The sequence below is a fragment of the Palaemon carinicauda genome, chromosome 13, assembly GCF_036898095.1.
Source record: "Palaemon carinicauda isolate YSFRI2023 chromosome 13, ASM3689809v2, whole genome shotgun sequence".
Lineage (NCBI taxonomy): Eukaryota > Metazoa > Arthropoda > Malacostraca > Decapoda > Palaemonidae > Palaemon > Palaemon carinicauda.
Window position 1 is genome coordinate 30,690,622 of NC_090737.1, and position 19,939 is coordinate 30,710,560.

Here is a 19,939-nt window from a genome sequence, read left to right on the forward strand (position 1 = left end):
CTAAAGTAGGAAGATGTGATGTAGTTCTAAGGGAATAGTATGGGAAATATGTCTGGGTAATAAGCAAAGCTCTACCTCCAGTTTGTTTCTTCATTATGATCAGAGATAAATGTAAACAAAACATTGGTTGCCATTTTTTAACGTGCTTTTTAGCGTGTTTAGGAAACGCATGATATAAAATTGCCTTTAATATTTGTGCCTGTTTTAGTTTAGGGTACTGTAGTACATGCATTAAGTGTTCTGTACATTAAAGGGTAGTTTGTTAACAGTACTACGTACAAGGGAAGGTTTTAAAAGTCTGAATATACATGTTGAATAAATAGGTAAATATGGTGTCACTACTTCGCGGATTTTCACCTATCGCGGCCGCGTCTGGAACCTATCTACTGCGATAAACGAGGGTTCACTGTAATAAGCTTTTTATAGGATATCATATTTGGCTTCTTTTGTTCAATTGAAGTATGCCAGTAAGTCTTTCGACAAGGGCGAGATTTGAGCCTAACCTGCACCATTATGAACTCTAGCGTTAATCCTCAAGTTTTGCTTAGTGGTTTTAGTGTGCCAGTCAGTAAGAGTTCTCATGGTGCACAGTGCATGACAGTCTCTAAATGTCTCCCACTCTAAAATTACTTGAGGTAATTTTACTGCAAAATCCTTGCTTTCCATAGTCCAGTCCACTCTTTATATGCTACTGAATTTGAGGTAGTAAACTAAGCTGGGAGCCTGAATCCTGATATCCCTTCGCTCGTTGAAGTAAGCACTCGTGAGCAACCACTTATTTCATATGTTAATGGCATAAAAGATTTTATATTAAACAAGTGGAGATTGCACTAATGTTTTTGCATACTCTTGAATCACAGAGAACTTTATAAATTGTGATTCCATAAGGGTTGCCACAATGTCATTGCTTCCTTCATTCAGATCCTCTACTGTATATGAAATATTTTTATGTATGATCTTTTCTTTCAGATTGGGTTTCCTAATGCAGGAAAATCTACTTTGCTCCGTGCAATTTCAAGAGCCCGGCCAAAAGTAGCATCTTACCCATTTACAACTTTACATCCCTATGTTGGTATGATTCAATATGGAGATCATCATCAGCTAGCAGGTAATTTTGAAAATTAATGATTTAGTATTCTTCTTATTAAATACACTAGTGTTCAGTTACATTCCAGCAAAGTTGGTTTTAATTTATGATTTTTCATATTTGATCTGGTGATCACTTTATAGATTAAAAATTATTGGTTATCTTCGTAAAGTTTCTTTAGTGTATTAAAGGGGCTATTTATCTAGCCAATTACAGTATATTATAATGAAAAAAAAAAACCCTACTTGTTCTTGAACTGAAAAGATTTAGTGAAGTGGAGGGAATTTTTTGTGTTGTTTAAATATGCTTTACCACCTTTATCAAAAATAATTCTTACGTGATTCTGAATTATTTTTATGAACCTCCCCTGATGTTCATATTTCTTTATTCTCAAAGCTAACTTAAAATGACATTATCCCAAAAAACTAAAAAGTATTCTGTTTTGTACCTTTCAAGAGACTTTTACCCCTTACCTACCAATGTGACAACTGGTAACTAATAGGAAAAACCATGGTGTGGTTAGCCAGCAACCAATTGTCTTCAGTCATCTCCTTGATGCCATCTAATTCAAATTTACTTACTGTCCTAATAGATTTAAAATAGCCGTTTGTTAATTTTTTTTTTTTTTTTAAATATCTTCTGGATATTTTAGTTATTTCTGAAGTGAATTATTATGATCCTCATTCTCAGTGTCGCATGCTGAGGACAGTACCTGTACAGTATTGTGTTTTAGATGTTTTGTTTTTTATGTTAGGAAGAAGGTTGTTTCCTCTTTTTTAGTTAAGTTCAGCTGATTGAAGATATAGAATTTGAGGCTCTAAGATGAATGTCCCCTCTGATATGGTTTGTGCTTTTAATTTTTTTCAGCAACCTTTTGAATGTATTTTCTGGAACTGGTGATTTGGTCAGCAATTATCTAAATATATTTTCCCATGAGAGGAATAGTAACCCTTTGCATTCTTCACAACAATGATCTGAATCACATCATTGGCTTCGGCACGAGACAAAGAGAATGCCGATCTTGAATGCACTGAAAAAAGTTCTCTTGAACAATCTATGAAGTAATTATTAACAAATCCAGGAGAAAACATCCTTCACAATCCATAATAACCAAAATAACACTCATATCTGAAAAGTTCACATTATGTAGAGTTGGCTCGCAAAAGCAAGAATGACAGAGACTGAAAGACAAAAAAAATAGTACTGCCTAACCACGCCATGGCTGTTGCCATTAGTCACTAGATGTCTCAATACAATAAAAGAGGCCTGACAATTGAAAGGAAACAGAAATTTTTCCATTTTTTTTTTTTTTGTGGTAAAAATTGATATAAGGAAGCTTTGAGAGCCATCTTGGGAGGTTCATCTAAATTATTCATTTGTTCCGTAACTGAAATACAAACCACGCTATTTACATTGGGTATTACTTTCGGCGTTGCTGAAATGACGAGCCATTAGATTTTAACGAGGGTTTCCTACCCCGCGCTAGTTAGCAGGGGTAGGGGGAGGGGTAGCTTGCTACCCCTCCCTCCCTCACACACCGGTGAAATGTCTCACTTCGCTTTTGGCTCGGACGATGGACAGACGTGCCTGTCTTCGTCTTCGCTTGGCAGCCATTATTTGTTTTGTCTTTACTTAATCACTTACTTTTCTTTTACTCAATATATATGTAAAAATTTTTTCGTGTTTATGTATATATTTGAGTATAGAAATCAGTAAGTTTCCTTTTCAGAGTTCGTGCTTGTGTGTGTAGTGTACGATATCTCCGTGGAGCCCTCGGCAGTTAGGCCACCACGGTGTAGTTTCATGGGTCGCGATCGAGTTTGACTACGGTCTTTCTCTCTCTCTCTTTTGAGGTCGTTCCCCCTTTACTATGTTTTACCTTTACTACGTCTGAGTAGCTTCCTTCCCGGGTGGGTGGGGTTGCTACGCCGTACGTTGTCTCAATTAGTTTATGAATCTAATTGTATTTGTTGGTTGTTCAGCTTTTGTAGAACGTTTCCTTTCGAGGTTTTCGTTCTTTATTTAGTGTTCATTCATTTTTAAATTACATAATTACATAGTTACATAATTATAATTGTTATAATTCTGTGTTTGGTACAGCTCTCCTTCCGTGAGTGTAAGTGGTTGTGAAGGCACGTGCCTGTTGTGTAATTCTTGTGTTCTTTTCCCTCGGGATTCCTCTTCGGAGTCTTCCCGGGGGAATGAATGTTAACTAATGTTTTTTGTTTTTATTTTTCACAGTTAACGATCTAGTTCGTTTCTGTAATGTGACATCGGAGTGAGCTGTCTTGTTGAGGCCTGGGGAATCTGCTGTTGCTGCCTCCCCTCCCCTATAGATCTTCGTCAGGGGCGTGTCTCCTTCTCCTGGAAGTACTCCCGTGACGACTGACAGCTCTCCAGTTCATTTTAGAACACTCATGAGGTTCGCCTCCTTGGGTGGGTAACTTTCCTTCCGAGGGAAGTTTTCCTGTCCAGGCTTGAGTTTTTTCCCTTTGGGGGATCTACTCTTGCCTTTTTTTTCGTGCGACTATGCTCTTGGTGCTAAGCGGTCGCACCTGCAGTTACGCTCAAGGGGCTGGGCAACTGCAGGAGCCCCTCTTCGGAGGATTGCTCTTTTTAGGTCACTAGCTGACCCGTCTCTTCTTCGAAGTGTTTCTCTCTCGTTCACGAGGGAGGACACTCATAGAGATCCTCTTCGGAGGACTCTTCTGCTGTTGTTGCTGTTGGCCGCCTTCGCCGTAAGGCTCACCACCCGCTACGTCGTAAGGGCCTCCCGTCTCCCTATAAGGGTGCTAAGAGGCGCCTTTTTGAATCTTCTCCTCGTCGTATGCAACCTGCAGCTCCTTCCTGCTTAGATCTCTCCGGGGATCGATCTCCAGCGCCTTCCAGACCTTCCGCCCCTGGTGTAGATGGACAGCAGTCTGACCTCGTCATCCGACGGGCAACGGTCCCTTCGGGGCAAAGGGTTGCCTCCCACGGTGTGGGTGCTTCCCTTGCGCGTCAGGGTTCCCCTGCACGCCCTTTTACAGTGTTAGCGCACAGGCGCTCTCCTGCTCTTCAGCGTTCTCCTGATCGCTAGCGCTCTCCTGTTTGCCAGCGCTCTCCTGATGATCATCGCCCCTCTGCTCGCCAGCGCTCTCCTGAGGACTCCGAATATCCTGCTGTTCCTGTTGTGCGCCCTGCGCGCCATCGGTCTCCTGAGCGCTCTAGATCTCCTGCCCGTCAGAGCGCATCTGCTCTCCCAGTTCCTGATATGGCCCACACGTTCGCCCGCGCGACCTGGAACTTCAGTTTAGGTCTTGGACAAGGACTCTTCTCTCCTCGCCCTCGCGATTCGGCTCGTCAGCCTGTTCCAGCGCAGCAACGCTCGCAGTTGCCTATGCGTGCTTCTAAAGCTACTGTACACACAGGATTCCACGCTTCGCCCCTCTGCTCGCCAGCGACCACAGACACGTCAACGTTCGCTTGCTCGTCAGCGATCTCCTGCGCGTCAACGATCCCCAGCGCGTCAGCGATCCCCTGAACATCGGCGATCTCCGGACCGCCCGCGTGATCTTTCGCCTACGCGCAAGCACCATGCGCCAACATGACATCGCTTGCCTACGCGCCGGCGTTCACCAACACACCATCAATCGCCTGCTCGCTATCGATCTTCCACGCGTTACAGGTTCCCTGGACACCATCAGTAGCGATCTAGCGCTCGCCTGTTGTAGACCACGATCTCCGGTAGCTGAGTCTTGCCGTAGATCTTCCTCCTGCTCGCCGGCGCTCACCTTTACTTCTGTCCTTCTGTGCGCCAGCTTTCTTCAAATCGCCAGCGCACATCTGCGCGCCCTTACCTGCCACGCACCAATGGGCGCCAACGGTTTTTCCTGAACGTCCAGGATCGCCTGATTGACAGCTCGCATCAGCGCTCGCCGTCAACCGTCCCTAGTTTTTTACGCGTCAGTGATCTCCTACGCGCTCGCGCGATTCTTCGCCTGGGCGCTAGCGTTTTGTTAATGCACCACTGCTCGCCAACGCGCCATTGCTTGCCAACGCGCCTTCACTCGCTTACGGGCCATTGCTCGCCAAGACGCGCCTGGGTGCCCGCGCACGGGCGCTTTCACGTTCGCCCACGCGCGAACCATTGATTTACCATCGCGCGAGTGCTAGGGCGATTGCGACCGCGATTCCCGTCGGGGTTTCGCAACACGGCCAGCCTGGCGAGTCTTCTGGAGCGCGTATTTCCAGAGCACGGTCTTCACCCCGTAAACGCAGAGCTTGGCTCGTGCTAAAGCGGGAAGAATTTTCAGGGAGGTCTGTGCAACATTCTTCTTTCCAGAACCTGGGTTAGTCCTTTCTCTTCGTCATTCCCTGGAAGGGTCTTGCCAGGGAGTTTTCCTTTCGAGATTTCTCCGTCGGGCAAGGGGTGGCTGGTTTAGCCCTTCCTCTTCACCTCTCATGGAAGGGGCTTACCAGGCCTTTCCCTCCTCGGTTGCGACCCAAGGTTTTGTACTAGGAAGCCCCAGGAAGATCATGGGTACTTTCCTCCTCACGGGCTCAAGCACCTTTGCGTTCTGTCGCCAAGTTTCGAACTTGCGGGCAACCTCGATGTTGGAGCATCTAGACGCAGTGCCCGAGGGCTTCCTCGGGTGTCTCATCCGTGAATGTCGACAAGCTCAGACACTCTTCCATCCTTGGGAAGAGCTTGTTTTGAGCCCAAGGACAGAGAAATGGACAGTTGTTGGGCGGAGGAAGTCGCATCCCGTTTTCACTCCTCCAAGGCGCTTACTTCCAGACCCTGGAGGCCTCTGACGCCTCTTCATTCAGCCTCGTCAGCCTAAGTTATCGGAACCGGCTACGGCAGCTAAGACAAGGTGTACAATAGCAGTCCCCTCCTGTCAGGGACAGGTAGCACGGGAGGCTCTCCCGGGGGGGCATAATCCTAGAGGGAGCGGCAGAGTTCACAAACTCTAGGATTGGCAATCCCCCTCGCAGGTCTCCCGCTGGGGGGATGCCTAAGGTTACTCGTCCGGATAACAGCCTCCCGATGCCGATTCCTGCACGATCTCCGTGATCAGCCAAGGATATCGCGCCTCGCTCTTACCATCTCTCCTTCACTGTCAGCGAAGCCAGTGTCACTGAGCCTCTATGCCATGGGGTCGGCAAGAGGTTTGTCCGTTGGGAAGAAGGATCCATGCCTTAGGAGAAGGTCCTTCATAGGGTCGTCGACGGCTCCCCCCCCCCCGGCTTCTTCAGTCGATCCTTTCTTGTAGGAAAGCATCTGAGACGGGAGTTCCGTCATCGACCTCTCAGCTCTGATCAAGTTTGTCAAACAAACTTCGTCCAGCGTGGAACAGCAGAGTCGATCAGACTGGTAACAAGGCTGCAGGACTCCTTAGGCCCTGGATCGGAAGGACGGGTACTTCCAGGTTCCATTCCATCAATCTTCCAGGAAGCTCTTGGAATTCAGCCTAGACTACAGGTGTTCCTGCTTAAGATGCTGTGTGGCGATCCCGCCGCGGCATCGCAGGTTTTTCCCCAGAGAACTCTCCCTGCTTTCCTCATGGCCGCTCAGGAGCAGGCTTCCACCTCCTTTGCTTTTTGGAGGTCTGGTCAACTCCAGTAGGCTCGGGTTCGACCTCCTTCAACACCGGGACAAGCTTCCGGGTCTTTACCAAGAGTGAGGGATCATAGTAATTAGCTAGGAGCCTTCTCTACTTCTGCCTCAACATCTGGAGTATCTAGCCATGATATTGAGTCAACGGCCATACCACGTTGAAAACACTGCTTCTCGTCCGATCAGCGAAGTTAAGCAACATTGGATTTGGTCAATACTTGGATGGGTGACCGCCTGGGAACACCAGATGCTGTTGACTCCTTCGAGCCTTCCCTTCAGTTGACTGTGGCAAGGCTGAGGAGAGTTGCAGTACCTGTTCTCAGTCAAGGAGAGCTTTCAGCCCTATCTTGAAATGTTTCCTGGGTCTCTTCTCCTCATTGACCCGTCTAGTTCCGAACGGTCGCCTCGGGATAAGTTCCCTGTGAGGCGGCCCAAGTTCCGGTGGTATCCAAGCAACGATTAACCGGACTTTCAGGTCCCTATGGGTCCAGCGGAACGTTTAGACTGGCAATGGGTTGACCTATGGAACCTCTTGCATGGGAGTGGATATTCTCGTCCTTTCCCCACATTTGATGCTGTTCTCGGACTCGTCAAAGAAAAGGGGGGGGGGATGTTCTGGTTCAGGCCTATGGTCAGGACCTGAAGGGTACCTCCCCATCATTCAGGCAGACTTAGGGGCTGTAGTCTGGCCCCTCTACAGATTCTACAGATCCTGCCGAGTCGCTCCGTGCGCGACGACTTCATGGTACTGGCGTATTCCAACTAGCAGGGAAGCGCATTTTCATACTTTCGCATCTTGCAGTAGAGATACTGAGACGATCCGAGGTCCTCTCAATACCACTATCGGCTCGCTCATTCCGGGCAGAGGAATGTTCTCTCCGACTATCTGAGCAGAGCCTCACAGATAGAGAGTACCTGGGGGTCTTTGGCCTATAGTAACCAGCAAGTCCTGGCCTGGGGGACCTGATCACGACAGCCTGGAACTTCAAGCTTCCGCTGTTCTTCCCCCCCAGTCTCAGACCCCAAGACTCTTTGGCAAGATGCTTTCCGGTGACGGTGGGACAACATCGACGCCTGCGTCTTCCCACCATTGTTGTCTATTGAGAATGGGTCTCAACAAGACCAGGTTGTCTGTCAACCTTTCGAGGGCCCTGAGAGCTCCGCTGTGACTATACGCAGAACGGTTTCCGGACCCTCTGCTTCCCCTGACGGAACTCCCGGGAGAGCTTCTTCCACGACACAGGCTACTCAAACAACCACACTACAACATCTTTCACGAGCCGTTGCATTGTTTCGGCTTCACGCCTGGAGACACTACGCCGCCCCCTCAAGAGGAGACAACCCGCTACAGTCGCGCAGCGGAGGTCGCGTCACCTGCGATAGTCATCCGCAGGGGTCTACCAGGCGAAGTGGAGAGTCTTCTGTGGTTGGTGTCGTGGGAGAGATATCTCTTCCCTTGAGGCCTCTTCTCCAGCAATAACGGAGTTATTGCTTTTCGGCGGGAGGAAACTCTTTTCCGCTCTCGGCAGTGAAGCCTATCGCTCAGCCTTTCCCTGGCCTTCAGGTCTCTCCTGCGAGTGCTTCTCCCCCGGGGGGGAGTTCACCACAGAGACACCTCTTCGGAGGACTCCGTCTGCTGTTGTTGCTGTTGTTGCTGAAGGCTCAATCCCCTTCGGGGGGCAGCTGAACCCTACGGTCTCTCCCGCGAGTGCTTCTCCCCCGAGGGGGAGTGCACCACAGAGACTCCTCTTCGGAGGACTCCGTATGTTGTTGTTGCTAAAGCCTCTGTCCCTTTCGGGGGGCAGTTGAGCCTATGGTCTCTCCTGCGAGTGCTTCTCCCCTGGGGGGGAGTTCACCACAGAGACTCCTCTTCGGAGGACTCCTCCTGCTGCTGTTGCTGTTGTTGCTGAGGGCTCAGTTTCCCTTTGGGGACAGCTGATGCCTACGGTCTCTCCTGCCAGTGACTCTTCCCCTCGGGGGAGTTCACGTTCAGAGACTCCTCTTCGGAGGTCGGAGGGTGTTGCACCTGTCTGAGGTCGTCTTCATCTTTGTTCGACGTTCTCCGCAGAGGACCCTCCTTGACGAGTACCGACCGTTGCAGCTGCTCTACTCCTGCCAGACCTTCTAGTATACACCTCCGTTCCTGGACGCAGATGCGCAGTGGGCGCCAACTCACCCCGTTTACAACGGGCACCGGTCCCTTCGGGGCTAAGGAGCTTATTCCAGAGTGTGGGTAAGTCCCTTAAGTGCCAGGTTTTTTCCTGCGCGCCCGCACGCAGTAGCGCTCTAGCGCTCGCCTGCTGTGGACCACGATCTCCGGTAATTGAGTCTCACCGTAGATCTTCTTCCTGCTCGCCAGCGCTCCCATGTACTTCTGTCCTTCTGTGCGCCAGCTCTCTTCAGTTCGCCAGCGCACATCTGCGCGTCCTTTCCTGGTACGCGCCATGGGCGCCAACGGTTTCCTGAACGGCCAAGATCGCCTGCTTGCCAGCACGCATCAGCGCTCCCCTTCCTGATGCACCTGCGCGCCTTCTGATTAGCGCGATGCGCGCTAACGTTCGCCCTCTCTCCCACGATCTACCAGACCTGGGCTTAGGCAAGAAGATTTCCTTCGCCTTCTCGCCGACGACCTTCTCTAGTCTCTTACGCGTCAGCGATCTCCTATGCGCCCGCGCGATTCTTCGCCTGCGCGCGCTATCGTTTTTAACGCACCACCGCTCGCCAACGTGCCATCGCTTGCCAACGCACCATCGCTTGCCAACGCCCCATCGCGCCATTGCTTGCCAATGCGCCTTCACTCACCTGCGGGCCATCGCTCGCCAAGACGCGCCATCGCTTGTCAACGCGCCATCGCCCGCCTATGCGCCATTGGTCTCCCGACCGCCTGCGTTCGCCCTCGCGACCGCGCGCCCACGTGCCCACGCGCATGCGCACCCATGTTCGCTCGCACGCGAACCAACGGTTTTCCATCGTGCGAGCGCCAGCGCGATTCCCGCCAGTGAGCCATCGCTCGCCAACGTGCCCACGCGCATGCGCACCCATGTTCGCCCGCGCGCGAACCAACGGTTTTCCATCGCGCGAGCGCCAGCGCGATTCCCGCCAGTAAGCCATCGCTCGCCAACGCGCCGTCGCTCGCCCTACGCGCCATCGCTTGCCTGCGCACTATCGGATTCCGACCGCCAGCGCTCGCCCTTCTTCTGCGCTCCGTCGCGCACTTTGGTCTGCGCGCCCACGCGCCTGCGTGCTCGCGCACAGGCACTTCCACGTTCGCCCTTGCGCGAACCATTGATTTACCATCGCACGAGTGCCAGGGCGATTGCGATCGCGATTCCTGTTGGGGTTTCGCAACACGGGCAACCTGGCGAGTCTTCTGGAATGCGTATTTCCAGAACATGGTCTTCACCCCGTACACGCAGAGCATGGCACGTGCAAGAGCAGGAAGAATCTTCAGGGAGGTCTGAGCAACATTCTTCTTTCCAGAACCTGGTTTAGCCCTTCCTCCCCACCATTCCCTGGAAGGGTCTTGCCAGGGAGTTTTTCTTTCGAGTTTTCTACGCCGGGCAGGGGGTGTCTGGTTTAGCCCTTCCTCTTCACCATTTCTTGGAAGGGGCTTACCAGGCCTTTCCCTCCCCGATTGCGACCCGAGGATTTGTACAAGGAAGCTCCAGGAAGATCATGGGTACTTTCCTTCTCTCGGGCTCAAGCACCTTTGCGTTCCGTCGCCAAGTTTCGAACTTGCGGGCAAACTCGATGTTGGAGCATCTAGACGCAGTGACCGAGGGCTTCCTCTTGGGAGTCCCATCCGTGGATGTCGACAAGCTCAGACACTCTTCCATCCTTGGGAAGAGTTTGTTTGAGCCCAAGGACAGAGAAATGGACAGACTGTTATGCGGAGGAAGTCGAACCCCGTTTTCACTCCTCCAAGGCACTTGCTTCCAGACCCTGCAAGCCTCCGACGCTTCTTCATTCAGCCTCGTCAGCCTAGGTTATCGGAACCGGCTACGGAAGCTAAGACAAGGTGTACAATAGCAGTCCCCTCCTGTCAGGGACAGGTAGGACGGGAAGTTCTCCCGGGGAGGCATAATCCTAGAGGGAGCGGCTGAGTTCACAAACTCTAGGATTGGCAATCCCCCTCGCAGGTCTCCCGCTGGGGGGATGCCTAAGGTCACTCGTCCGGATAACAGCTTCCCGATGCCGATTCCTGCATGATCTCCGTGATCAGCCAAGGATATCGCGCCTCGCTCTTAACATCTCTCCTCCACTGTCAGCGAATCCAGTGTCGCTGAGCCACTATGCCATGGGGTCGGCAAGAGGTTTGCCCGTTGGGCAGAAGGAGCCATGCTTTAGGAGAATGTCCTCCATATGGTCGTCGACGGCTTCTCCCCCGGCTTCTTCAGTCGATCCTTTCTTGTAGGAAAGCATCTGAGACGGGAGTTCCGTCATCGACCTCTCAGCTCTGATCAAGTTTGTCGAACAAACTTCGTCCAGCGTGGAACAGCAGAGTCGATCAGACTGGTAGCGAGACCGCAAGACTCCTTATGCCCTGGATCGGAAGGACGGGTACTTCCAGGTCCCATTCCATCCAACTTCCAGGAAGCACTTGGAATTCAGCCTAGACTACAGATGTACCTGCTTAAGATGCTGTGTGGCGATCCCGCCGCAGTATCGCAGGTTCTCACCAGACAACTCTCCCTGCTTTCCTCATGGCCACTCAGGAGCAGGCTTCTGCCTCCTTTGCTTTTTGGAGGTCTGGCTAACTCCGGTAGTCTCGGGTTCTCCCTTCTTCTAAACCGGGACAAGCTTCCGGGACTTTACCAAGAGTGAGGGATCATGGTAATTTGCAAGGAGCCTTCTCTACTTCTACCTCAACATCTGGAATATCTAGCCATGATATTGACTCCTTCTCCTAGCCTTCCCTTCGGTTGACTGTGGCAAGGCTGAGGAGAGTCGCAGAACCTTTTTTTTTTCAGTCAAGAAGAGCTTTCAGCCCTATCTTGGAACGTTTCCTGGGTCTCCTTTCCTCATTGACCCGTCTAAGTCCCGAACGGTCGCTTCAGGATAAGTTCCCTAGTAGGCGGCCCAAGTTCCGGTGGAATCAAAGCAACGATTAACCGGACTTTCTGGCCCCTATGGGACCAGCGGAACGATTAGACCTGCAGTGGGGGTTGACCTATGGAACCTCTTGCATGGGAGTGGATATTCTTGTCCTTTCCCCGCATTTGATGCTGTTCTCGGACTCGTCAAAGAAAAGGGGGGGGGGGGGATGTTCCGGTTCAGGCCTATGGTCAGGACCTGAAGGGTACCACCTCATCATTCAGGTAGGCTTAGAGGCCGTAGTCTGGCCCCTCTACAGATCCTACAGATCCTGCCGAGTCGTTCCGTGCGCGACAACTCCATGGTACTGGCGTATTCCAATTAGCAGGGAGGTACATTTTCGTACTTTCGCATCTTGCAGTAGAGATACTTAGATGATCCGAAGTCCACTCAATACCACTATCGGCTCGCTCATTCCGGGCAGAGGAATGTTCTCTCCAACAATCTGAGCAGAGCCTCACAGATAGAGAGTACCTGGGGGTCTTTGGCCTCTAGTAACCAGCAAGTCCTGGCCTGGGGAACCTGATCACGACAGCCTGGAACTTCAAGCTGCCACTGTACTTCCCCCCAGTCTCAGACCCCAAGACTCTTTGGCAAGATGCTTTCCGGTGACGGTGGGACAGCATCGACGCCTACGTCTTCCCACCATTGTTGTCTGTTGAGAAGGGGTCTCAACGAGACCCGGTTGTCTGTCAACCTTTCGATGGCCCTGAGAGCTCCGCTGCGACTATACGCAGAACGGTTTCCGGACCTGCATCCCCTGACGGAACTCCCGGGAGAGCTTCTTCCACGACACAGACTACTCAAACAACCACACTGCAACATCTTTCACAAGCCGTAGCATCGCTTTGGCTTCGCGCCTGGAGACACTACGCCACCTCCTCACGAAGAGACACCCCGCAACAGTCGCGGAGCGGAGGTCGCGACACCTGCGATAGTCTTCCGCAGGGGTCTACCAGGCGAAGTGGAGAGTCTTCGGTGGTTGGTGTCGTGGGAGAGATACCTCTTCCCTTGATGCCTCTACTCCAGCAATAATGGAGTTATTGCTTATCGGCGGGAGGAAACTCGTTTCCGCTCTCGGCAGTGAAGCCTATCGCTCAGCCTTTCCCTGGCCTTCAGGCTGAAAGGAATAGACTTTTTCCTTCCCGCTGGATCTTTCTTCGCTCATGCGAAGCTACGAACGTACCTGCTCCCAGTCGGAGTGAGACCTCCTCCATGGAGCATGGTTCGGACTCTTAAGTCCCTTAAGAGATCTTCTTGCGAACCATTACGTCAGGCCTCTGATCGTCGTCCGTCTTGGAAGACGGTGCTCCTGCTCGCTCTGGCCTCGGCCAGTGTGTACGCAATCTTTATGGTCTCGTACGACTCCGCCCTTTCAAGAGGATAGGGGGAGGTAACATTCAGGTTCGCTCCTGAGTTGTTTACTAGACTCAGAATCTTGGAGTGGGGTTATCTTTGAGAACAGCTGCAGTTTGTTCTCACGTGCAAGCCCGGTTTGGGAGCACAGGAAGGACGCAGGGGAGAGTCACCAGTATGCCTTTTCAGCTCGGACTCAAGGGCATTCATCTCGACCTGAATCCAGACCCTCCCCCGTCACGTCGCCCTACAGCACGATGTCGGATGCATCGCAACGTCCCTCGCCTTCAAGAGGACCTACTCTGTGATGCAGGTGCTACAAGCTGGAGTCTGGAAGTGTCTATTGACCTTCGCAGCCCACTTCCTGCAGGACGTGACCCACAGGGGTATCGATACGTTTCTATCGCTCTGTGGTGGCTACACAACAGCTGGTCTAACCTCAGGCTCCTTTTTGGACAGGTAGCAGAAGGTTGAGGGCATTGTTACCAGGTTTTAGACTGCATGAATGGAAGAAGTATGTCTGACCCTTACTTCTTTCTTCATCCTCCCCTCTACTGGGGAAGCAGCATCCTGGTCTCTGCATAGCTGACCTCAAACCTCTGCAGGTAAACCATGCTTCCTTGTGTTCCAAGTATTGAGACAATACTGTCGCGTCCCCCATACCCTGACGAGGTGGTATTGGGAACGTCCTAACCCAGAGTTCCGTCTAGAATTCCAGGTCACACTTTCTTCCTTCACACACAAGCTTATGTAGGCCACACGTTTCCTTGCGGAGCAAGGAACTTGTGAGGTGCAGGGACTCCTTTTCTCGAGTGCTACTCACTCGGATTCTGAGTCCCCGGGTAAGCCAAAGCCAGTATGGCTGGGGACTTTCCACCCTTCCTAAGGGGTAAGTCACCCTATGTAAATAGCGTGGTTTGTATTTCAGTTACGGAACAAATGACAAATTTGGAGATAATTTGTATTTTTCCTAACCATACAAACCTTAGCTATTTACACATATTTGCCCGCCAGCCCTGTCCCCCAAGTCAAGTCCTACCTCTAAGTGAAGTGAGACATTTCACTGGTGTGTGAGGGGGGGAGGGGTAGCAAGCTACCCCTCCCCTACCCCTGCTAACTAGCGCGGGGGTAGTAAACCCTCGTTAAAATCTAATGGCTCGTCAATTTCAGCTACGCCGAAAGTAAACCCTATGTAAATAGCTAAGGTTTGTATGGTTAGGAAACATACAAATTATCTCCGAATTTGTGATGTTTATGAACTAATTTTTACATAAAACAGTAATGCCACTTAATATTAGCCTTGCAGCCTTTTTTGAGTTAAAGTCTGTTTCTAACATATCAAACACCTTACTGTAGTTAAATTTACATCTGCATCTATAGTTTTTGCTTACAAAGCAAATTTCAAGTATAAATGGGCTTCGTTGGACTTGATACTTAACCATATTGATAGGAATTACCTTGTAAATGTTTCTCACTATCATAAGTGTTGTAGAATGAAATTATTTACCCTCTTATTTTTCAGTTGCTGATATACCAGGGTTAATTGAGGGTGCACATCGTAATCGTGGCTTAGGTATAGATTTTTTGAGACATATTGAGAGATGTAGCTGTCTTCTGTATGTATTGGATGTTTCCCAACCAGATCCATGGAGGCAACTAGAAATTCTCATGTAAGTTCAAATGGTTTTCAATGTAATATTACTATCAGTATTTTAGCAAAAAATAATCTGATTAAGTATTCATAATTCTCTTTAAATATTAATTAACTTTTAGTGAAACTGTATATGAGTAAAATATATTTTCGTTATTGATTCTTGGCATTTATTAATCATTATTATCCTTCATAATGGTGATGTCTTGATACAAATTATTAAAATATTTTCTAGGCATGAATTGGAGCAGTATCAAAAAGGGCTTTCACAACGTCCCCATGCTATTGTTGCAAACAAAATTGACTTGCCGAATTCAGAGGTTAGTGCAGAAAATTATTTTTTTTCCATTATCATCAGTAACTGTTTTTAAAACGAGTGGTGAGAGAGGTGATTGCTCGAGTGCTTGGACGAGGATTAAAACTGGTAGACGAGAATGACCATGAATGGGAGGTAAATCAGTTGTTGTTTGCAGATGATACTGTACTGGTTGCAGACACAGAAGAGAAGCTTGGCCGATTAGTGACAGAATTTGGAAGAGTGTGTGAGAGAAGGAAGTTGAGAGTTATTGTGGGTAAGAGTAAAGTTATGAGATGTACGAGAAGGGAAGGTGGTGCAAGGTTGAATGTCATGTTGAATGGAGAGTTACTTGAGGAGGTGATCAGTTTAAGTACTTGGGGTCTGTTGTTGCAGCAAATGGTGGAGTGGAAGCAGATGTACGTCAGAGAGTGAATGAAGGTTGCAAAGTGTTGGGGGCAGTTAAGGGAGTAGTAAAATATAGAGGGTTGGGCATGAATGTAAAGAGAGTTCTATATGAGAAAGTGATTGTACCAACTGTGATGTATGGATTGGAGTTGTGGGGAATGAAAGTGATGGAGAGACAGAAATTGAATGTGTTTGAGATGAAGTGTCTAGGAGTATGGCTGGTGTATCTCGAGTAGATAGGGTTAGGAACGAAGTGGTGAGAGTGAGAACGGGTGTTAGAAATGAGTTAGCAGCTAGAGTGGATATGAATGTGTTGAGGTGGTTTGGCCATGTTGAGAGAACGGAAAATGGTTGTCTGCTAAAGAAGGTGATGAATGCAAGAGTTGATGGGAGAAGTACAAGAGAAAGGCCAAGGTTTTGGGTGGATGGATGAAGTGAAGGAATCTCTGGGTGATGGGAGGATAGATGTGAGAGAGGCAAGAGAACGTGTTAGAAATAGGAATGAATGGCGAGCGATTGTGACGCAGTTCTGGTAGGCCCTGCTGCTTCCTCCGATGCCTTAGATGACTGCGGAGGTAGCAGCAGTAGGGGATTCAGCATTATGAAGCTTCATCTGTGGTGGATAACGGGGGAGGGTGGGCTGTGGCACCCTAGCAGTACCAGCTGAACTCGGTTAAGTCCCTTGTTAGGCTGGGAAGAACGTAGAGAGTAGAGGTCCCCTTTTTTGTTTTTGTTTCTTTTGTTGATGTCGGCTACCCCCCAAAATTGGGGGAAGTGCCTTGGTATATGTATGTATGTAATATGATAATTTTTCAATGTGAAAATTGTAGAACAGGTAACTTATATGCTCTTTTATAGACCAGCCTTAAAAAAAATGAAGAATAAGAAGAAAAGAGGAAAAGTTGGATTGGAAGCCTAAAGGAAATATTCTTAATTATTATTAATTGTCAAAATGTATATTTGTACAAACGGGTATACAAACCTTAAAAATTTAGTGTGGATACTTTTTAAGTGAAGTTAAAAAACTACCAAAAATTGAAAAGGTTTAGAAGAGTATGCCGGTGGGGTCTTCTGTGGTATACCAATACTAACTATTGTTTTGGGCTCCAGTTTTTCTACCACTCTATCAACACTGAGTTTGAAGCTTGGGAAGCATTATTACATTGTGCTTTTTGAGCTTATATGGTGATTCCAAAAGATGAACTGAAGCTTGAAACTATACACAACTGTGGTATCTCTCCATGCCCCTAGGCATACCTCTCCCAAACCTTTTCAAGCTTTGGTCTTATGCCTGAAAGAGCATTCATATTAAAGACTATGGAAAATACCAATGCAAAATACTTAAAAGATTTTTAATTCAGTTGGTCCTCCTTATGTCTGTGTATTGCATTCTAGCTTCTCCTGCAGATAAGAAATTTTATGGATGATAGGAGACCCTAAACTTTATGGATGTAAAATTTTTTTCATTTTGTTGACAGCAATTGTGTCTATCATCATCATCATCATCATCTCCTCCTACTCCAAATTGAAGTAAATGGCCTCGGTTAGATTTCATCACTCGTCTCTATCTTGAGCTTTTATATAAATACTTCAATATTCATCATCACCTACTTCACGCTTCATAGTCCTCAGCCATGTAGGCCTAGGTCTTCCAACTCTTCTAGTGCCTTGCGGAGCCCCGTTAAAAGTTTGGTGAACTAATCTCTCTTGGGGAGTGCAAAGACCATGCCCATACCATCTCCATCTACCCCTCTCCATGATCTCATCCACATATGGCACTCAAGAAGTAATCTCTCTGATAGTTTCGTTTATAGTCTTGTCTTGCCATTTAACTCTCAATATTCTTCTGAGGGCTTTGTTTTCAAATCTGCAAAATCTGTTGGATATTGTTTCATTATCATACCACAACTCATGTCCATACTGTAACACAAATCTCACTAAACTGATATATAGCCAGATTTTTATATGTAATTTCAGGTGATATGATTTCCAAATTTTACTTAACCAAGCCATTGGCTGATTTGCTTTTTTCAGTTTTTCATTAAACTCAAATTCCAAAGATCCCTGTATTAGAGATCATAGTTCCTAAATATTTAAATGATTCCATGATTTCATTTGCATAAGAAATCTAAAGATTGTTTTCCTTATCTTTAAAATCAGAAATCTCAGGGAGGGTTAAAGGTGTGTTAGAGGACTTTCCATTTGGCTCTTGGAGAATAAATATTCATCTCTGAGTAGATTGACCAATCGTTTAATTTTATGACTGTGTTTAAGTGAATTTCCTTTTATTTTTTTAGATTAGTACCGATTGGTTTATCGTGGATAAGTCAATCTCTGTGGTTTGTTAATCGGCAGATAAGGAGGGCATATTTTACTGTATTTCTTTAAATAATTAAAAATATTATAGTTTGATCAAGTAAAACCAGAATTCTAACATATGGTGGTTGGGAGGAAGAGTCAGTTTAATATTCCATGAATTGTTGATCCACAAGGAATAAATGTTAGAAACACTGGCATAATAGATGTTAAATGTTACTAAAAAACAGGGACTTTGTCTTTCAATTGAAGTGAATATGCAAGAAAATTAGTTCATGTCATACTGCTTTTATTTTTTCTTAATATGATCCTGAATTGATTTTTTTTATGATCATGTGTTCTGAAATGGATAGCATTTTTTTATTTGAAATACTGTAAAGAAAATTTTAATACCTAGGATAGTTTCAACTGATGTGTTAAAACTTTCAGATAGGCCCTAAGGGTTAAAAAAAATAGTTAAAATAACTAAATTATTTAAAAGATCTTAGATCTCTTAATCATTGCCCCATCTTTTTTCTAAGTACTGTATAATATTCACCTTAACATTCAAAGTTTAAATATATACATCACTATGATTTCTATCTTTAGTCTTTTGATGTGTAATACTTTTGCAGGAAAATGTGGCTGATCTGACAAAGATGATTGATTTGCCTATTGTACCTGTCAGTGCTAAAATGGGTCAACAGTTAGTACCACTGCTTTCTCTACTACGACTTCTCGTGGATTACAATGGAGAAAGTGTAGATTGATACACTATGTTCAATAATGTATATAGTGGTTTATATATAATTTTCTTTATTTATTTTTTACAATATGATGCTATATTTACTTCTTTATTGCCTTTTTTCAATTCAATATATAAAAAGCTAAGGTGATAATCTGTTTTACAGACATGGAAAAACTGAAATCCATATTATATTATTGCATTTTCATGAACTTTGCCATTTCTTCATTTATCAAAATAAAGAATGTGACTTTTGTCGGTTGTATCATTTTAAGTGCCTTCAGTAGGCTTAATATGCTATAGTAATTAGGAGAAAGAAGAAAGAACAACCATAGAAATGAGAATAGAATGCATCAATAACAAAAGAAATGTTACTGGTTGATGGTAAAACAGGAAAATCTGACAAGGTAGATGAGTATTTTGTACTTTCAGAAGACTCAATTGCAGTTTTGTTGCTCATGAGAAAATTAAGTGCAGGCACTGTTTGTTTTAAGTGGTTTTAAACATTTGATTTTGTTCAGTGAGCTTTGTTATGACATGTAGTAAATGTGAGAAGCTCCATATATCTAAATACAGTAGGAAGATAAATGATTAATCTGGTTGATTCTTAAATTAATTGTTTCTGAAATACTGTACTATATACTATATCTTGAATTAATTTTCATGTGACTTTAAATTGTGCCTTTACGTATACAAACCTTTCATAATTTAAAATATGGATTATGTTTTCAGCAGGAGCAGGAACGGCCTTTGAATTTGTTAATGAGGTAGATAATGAAAGGTGGTGAGCGTGAGCGAAGAACCCCAGGCCCCACCTGTCAGAAGCTCTTCATTTTTGTTTTTGGGAGCAACTTTTGTGCCCTTACCAAACTTTTTCATCATTATCTCACAGAAAGTGAGTGCTAATTGCTGCTTGCAATTATGAATATGAAACAAGAAATTCATACTTGCCAGGAAAGGGTGATCGTTGCTTCCAGTTTTTGGCTAAACCAGCTGTAGATCCACTCTCTCTCTGGGCTTCTGGTAGAGTGCATGATTGTTTGAATCATTTCTGTGTGCTGAGTGTAGATTGTGTCCTCTTGTATAGTGTCAGGCATATACCTTAAAGGGGTAAGAGAGCTAAGCCTTTTTTGGGATCTGGCTGGGCAACACCCAAGAATACATCAAGGAGGTCTTTTGCTTTTTCCATTATCTCATTGAGTGCATTTGTTACTGCCATTCTTCTGCATAGGCCCCTGACTTGGTCCCCTGGAAATATGCATAAGGAGCAAGGACCCGGGCTTTTCAGGTTCTGGTGGCGTGTGGGGTTACCCCAATATTCACTGCATCCCATCGGAAGTTGCCATATATACCACTGCCGACAAATTCAAACTAAGGAAGGCTTTGGCCTCCTTAGGTTTTTCAGG

The 19,939-nt window shown here is 46.9% G+C and overlaps 1 protein-coding gene and 1 non-coding gene across 8 annotated transcripts in view; both read left to right on the forward strand.

Moving 5' to 3' along the window:
* LOC137652255 (mitochondrial ribosome-associated GTPase 2-like) overlaps positions 1–18,778 on the forward strand; it is a 65,349-nt gene extending 46,571 nt beyond the window's left edge. For all 7 annotated transcript variants that reach the window (XM_068385517.1, XM_068385515.1, XM_068385519.1 and 4 more), the window contains exons 7-10: positions 970–1,108; positions 14,662–14,809; positions 15,026–15,110; positions 18,424–18,778. In XM_068385517.1, coding sequence (XP_068241618.1) covers positions 970–1,108; positions 14,662–14,809; positions 15,026–15,110; positions 18,424–18,558 — 507 coding nt within the window. In that variant the 3' untranslated portion in view covers positions 18,559–18,778. The remainder of the gene's footprint in view (positions 1–969; positions 1,109–14,661; positions 14,810–15,025; positions 15,111–18,423) is intronic.
* Positions 6,830–6,948, forward strand: LOC137652607 (5S ribosomal RNA). Its single transcript, XR_011046372.1, has one exon. It is a non-coding gene; the product is annotated as a 5S ribosomal RNA (ribosomal RNA).
* Positions 18,779–19,939: the final 1,161 nt, after the last annotated feature.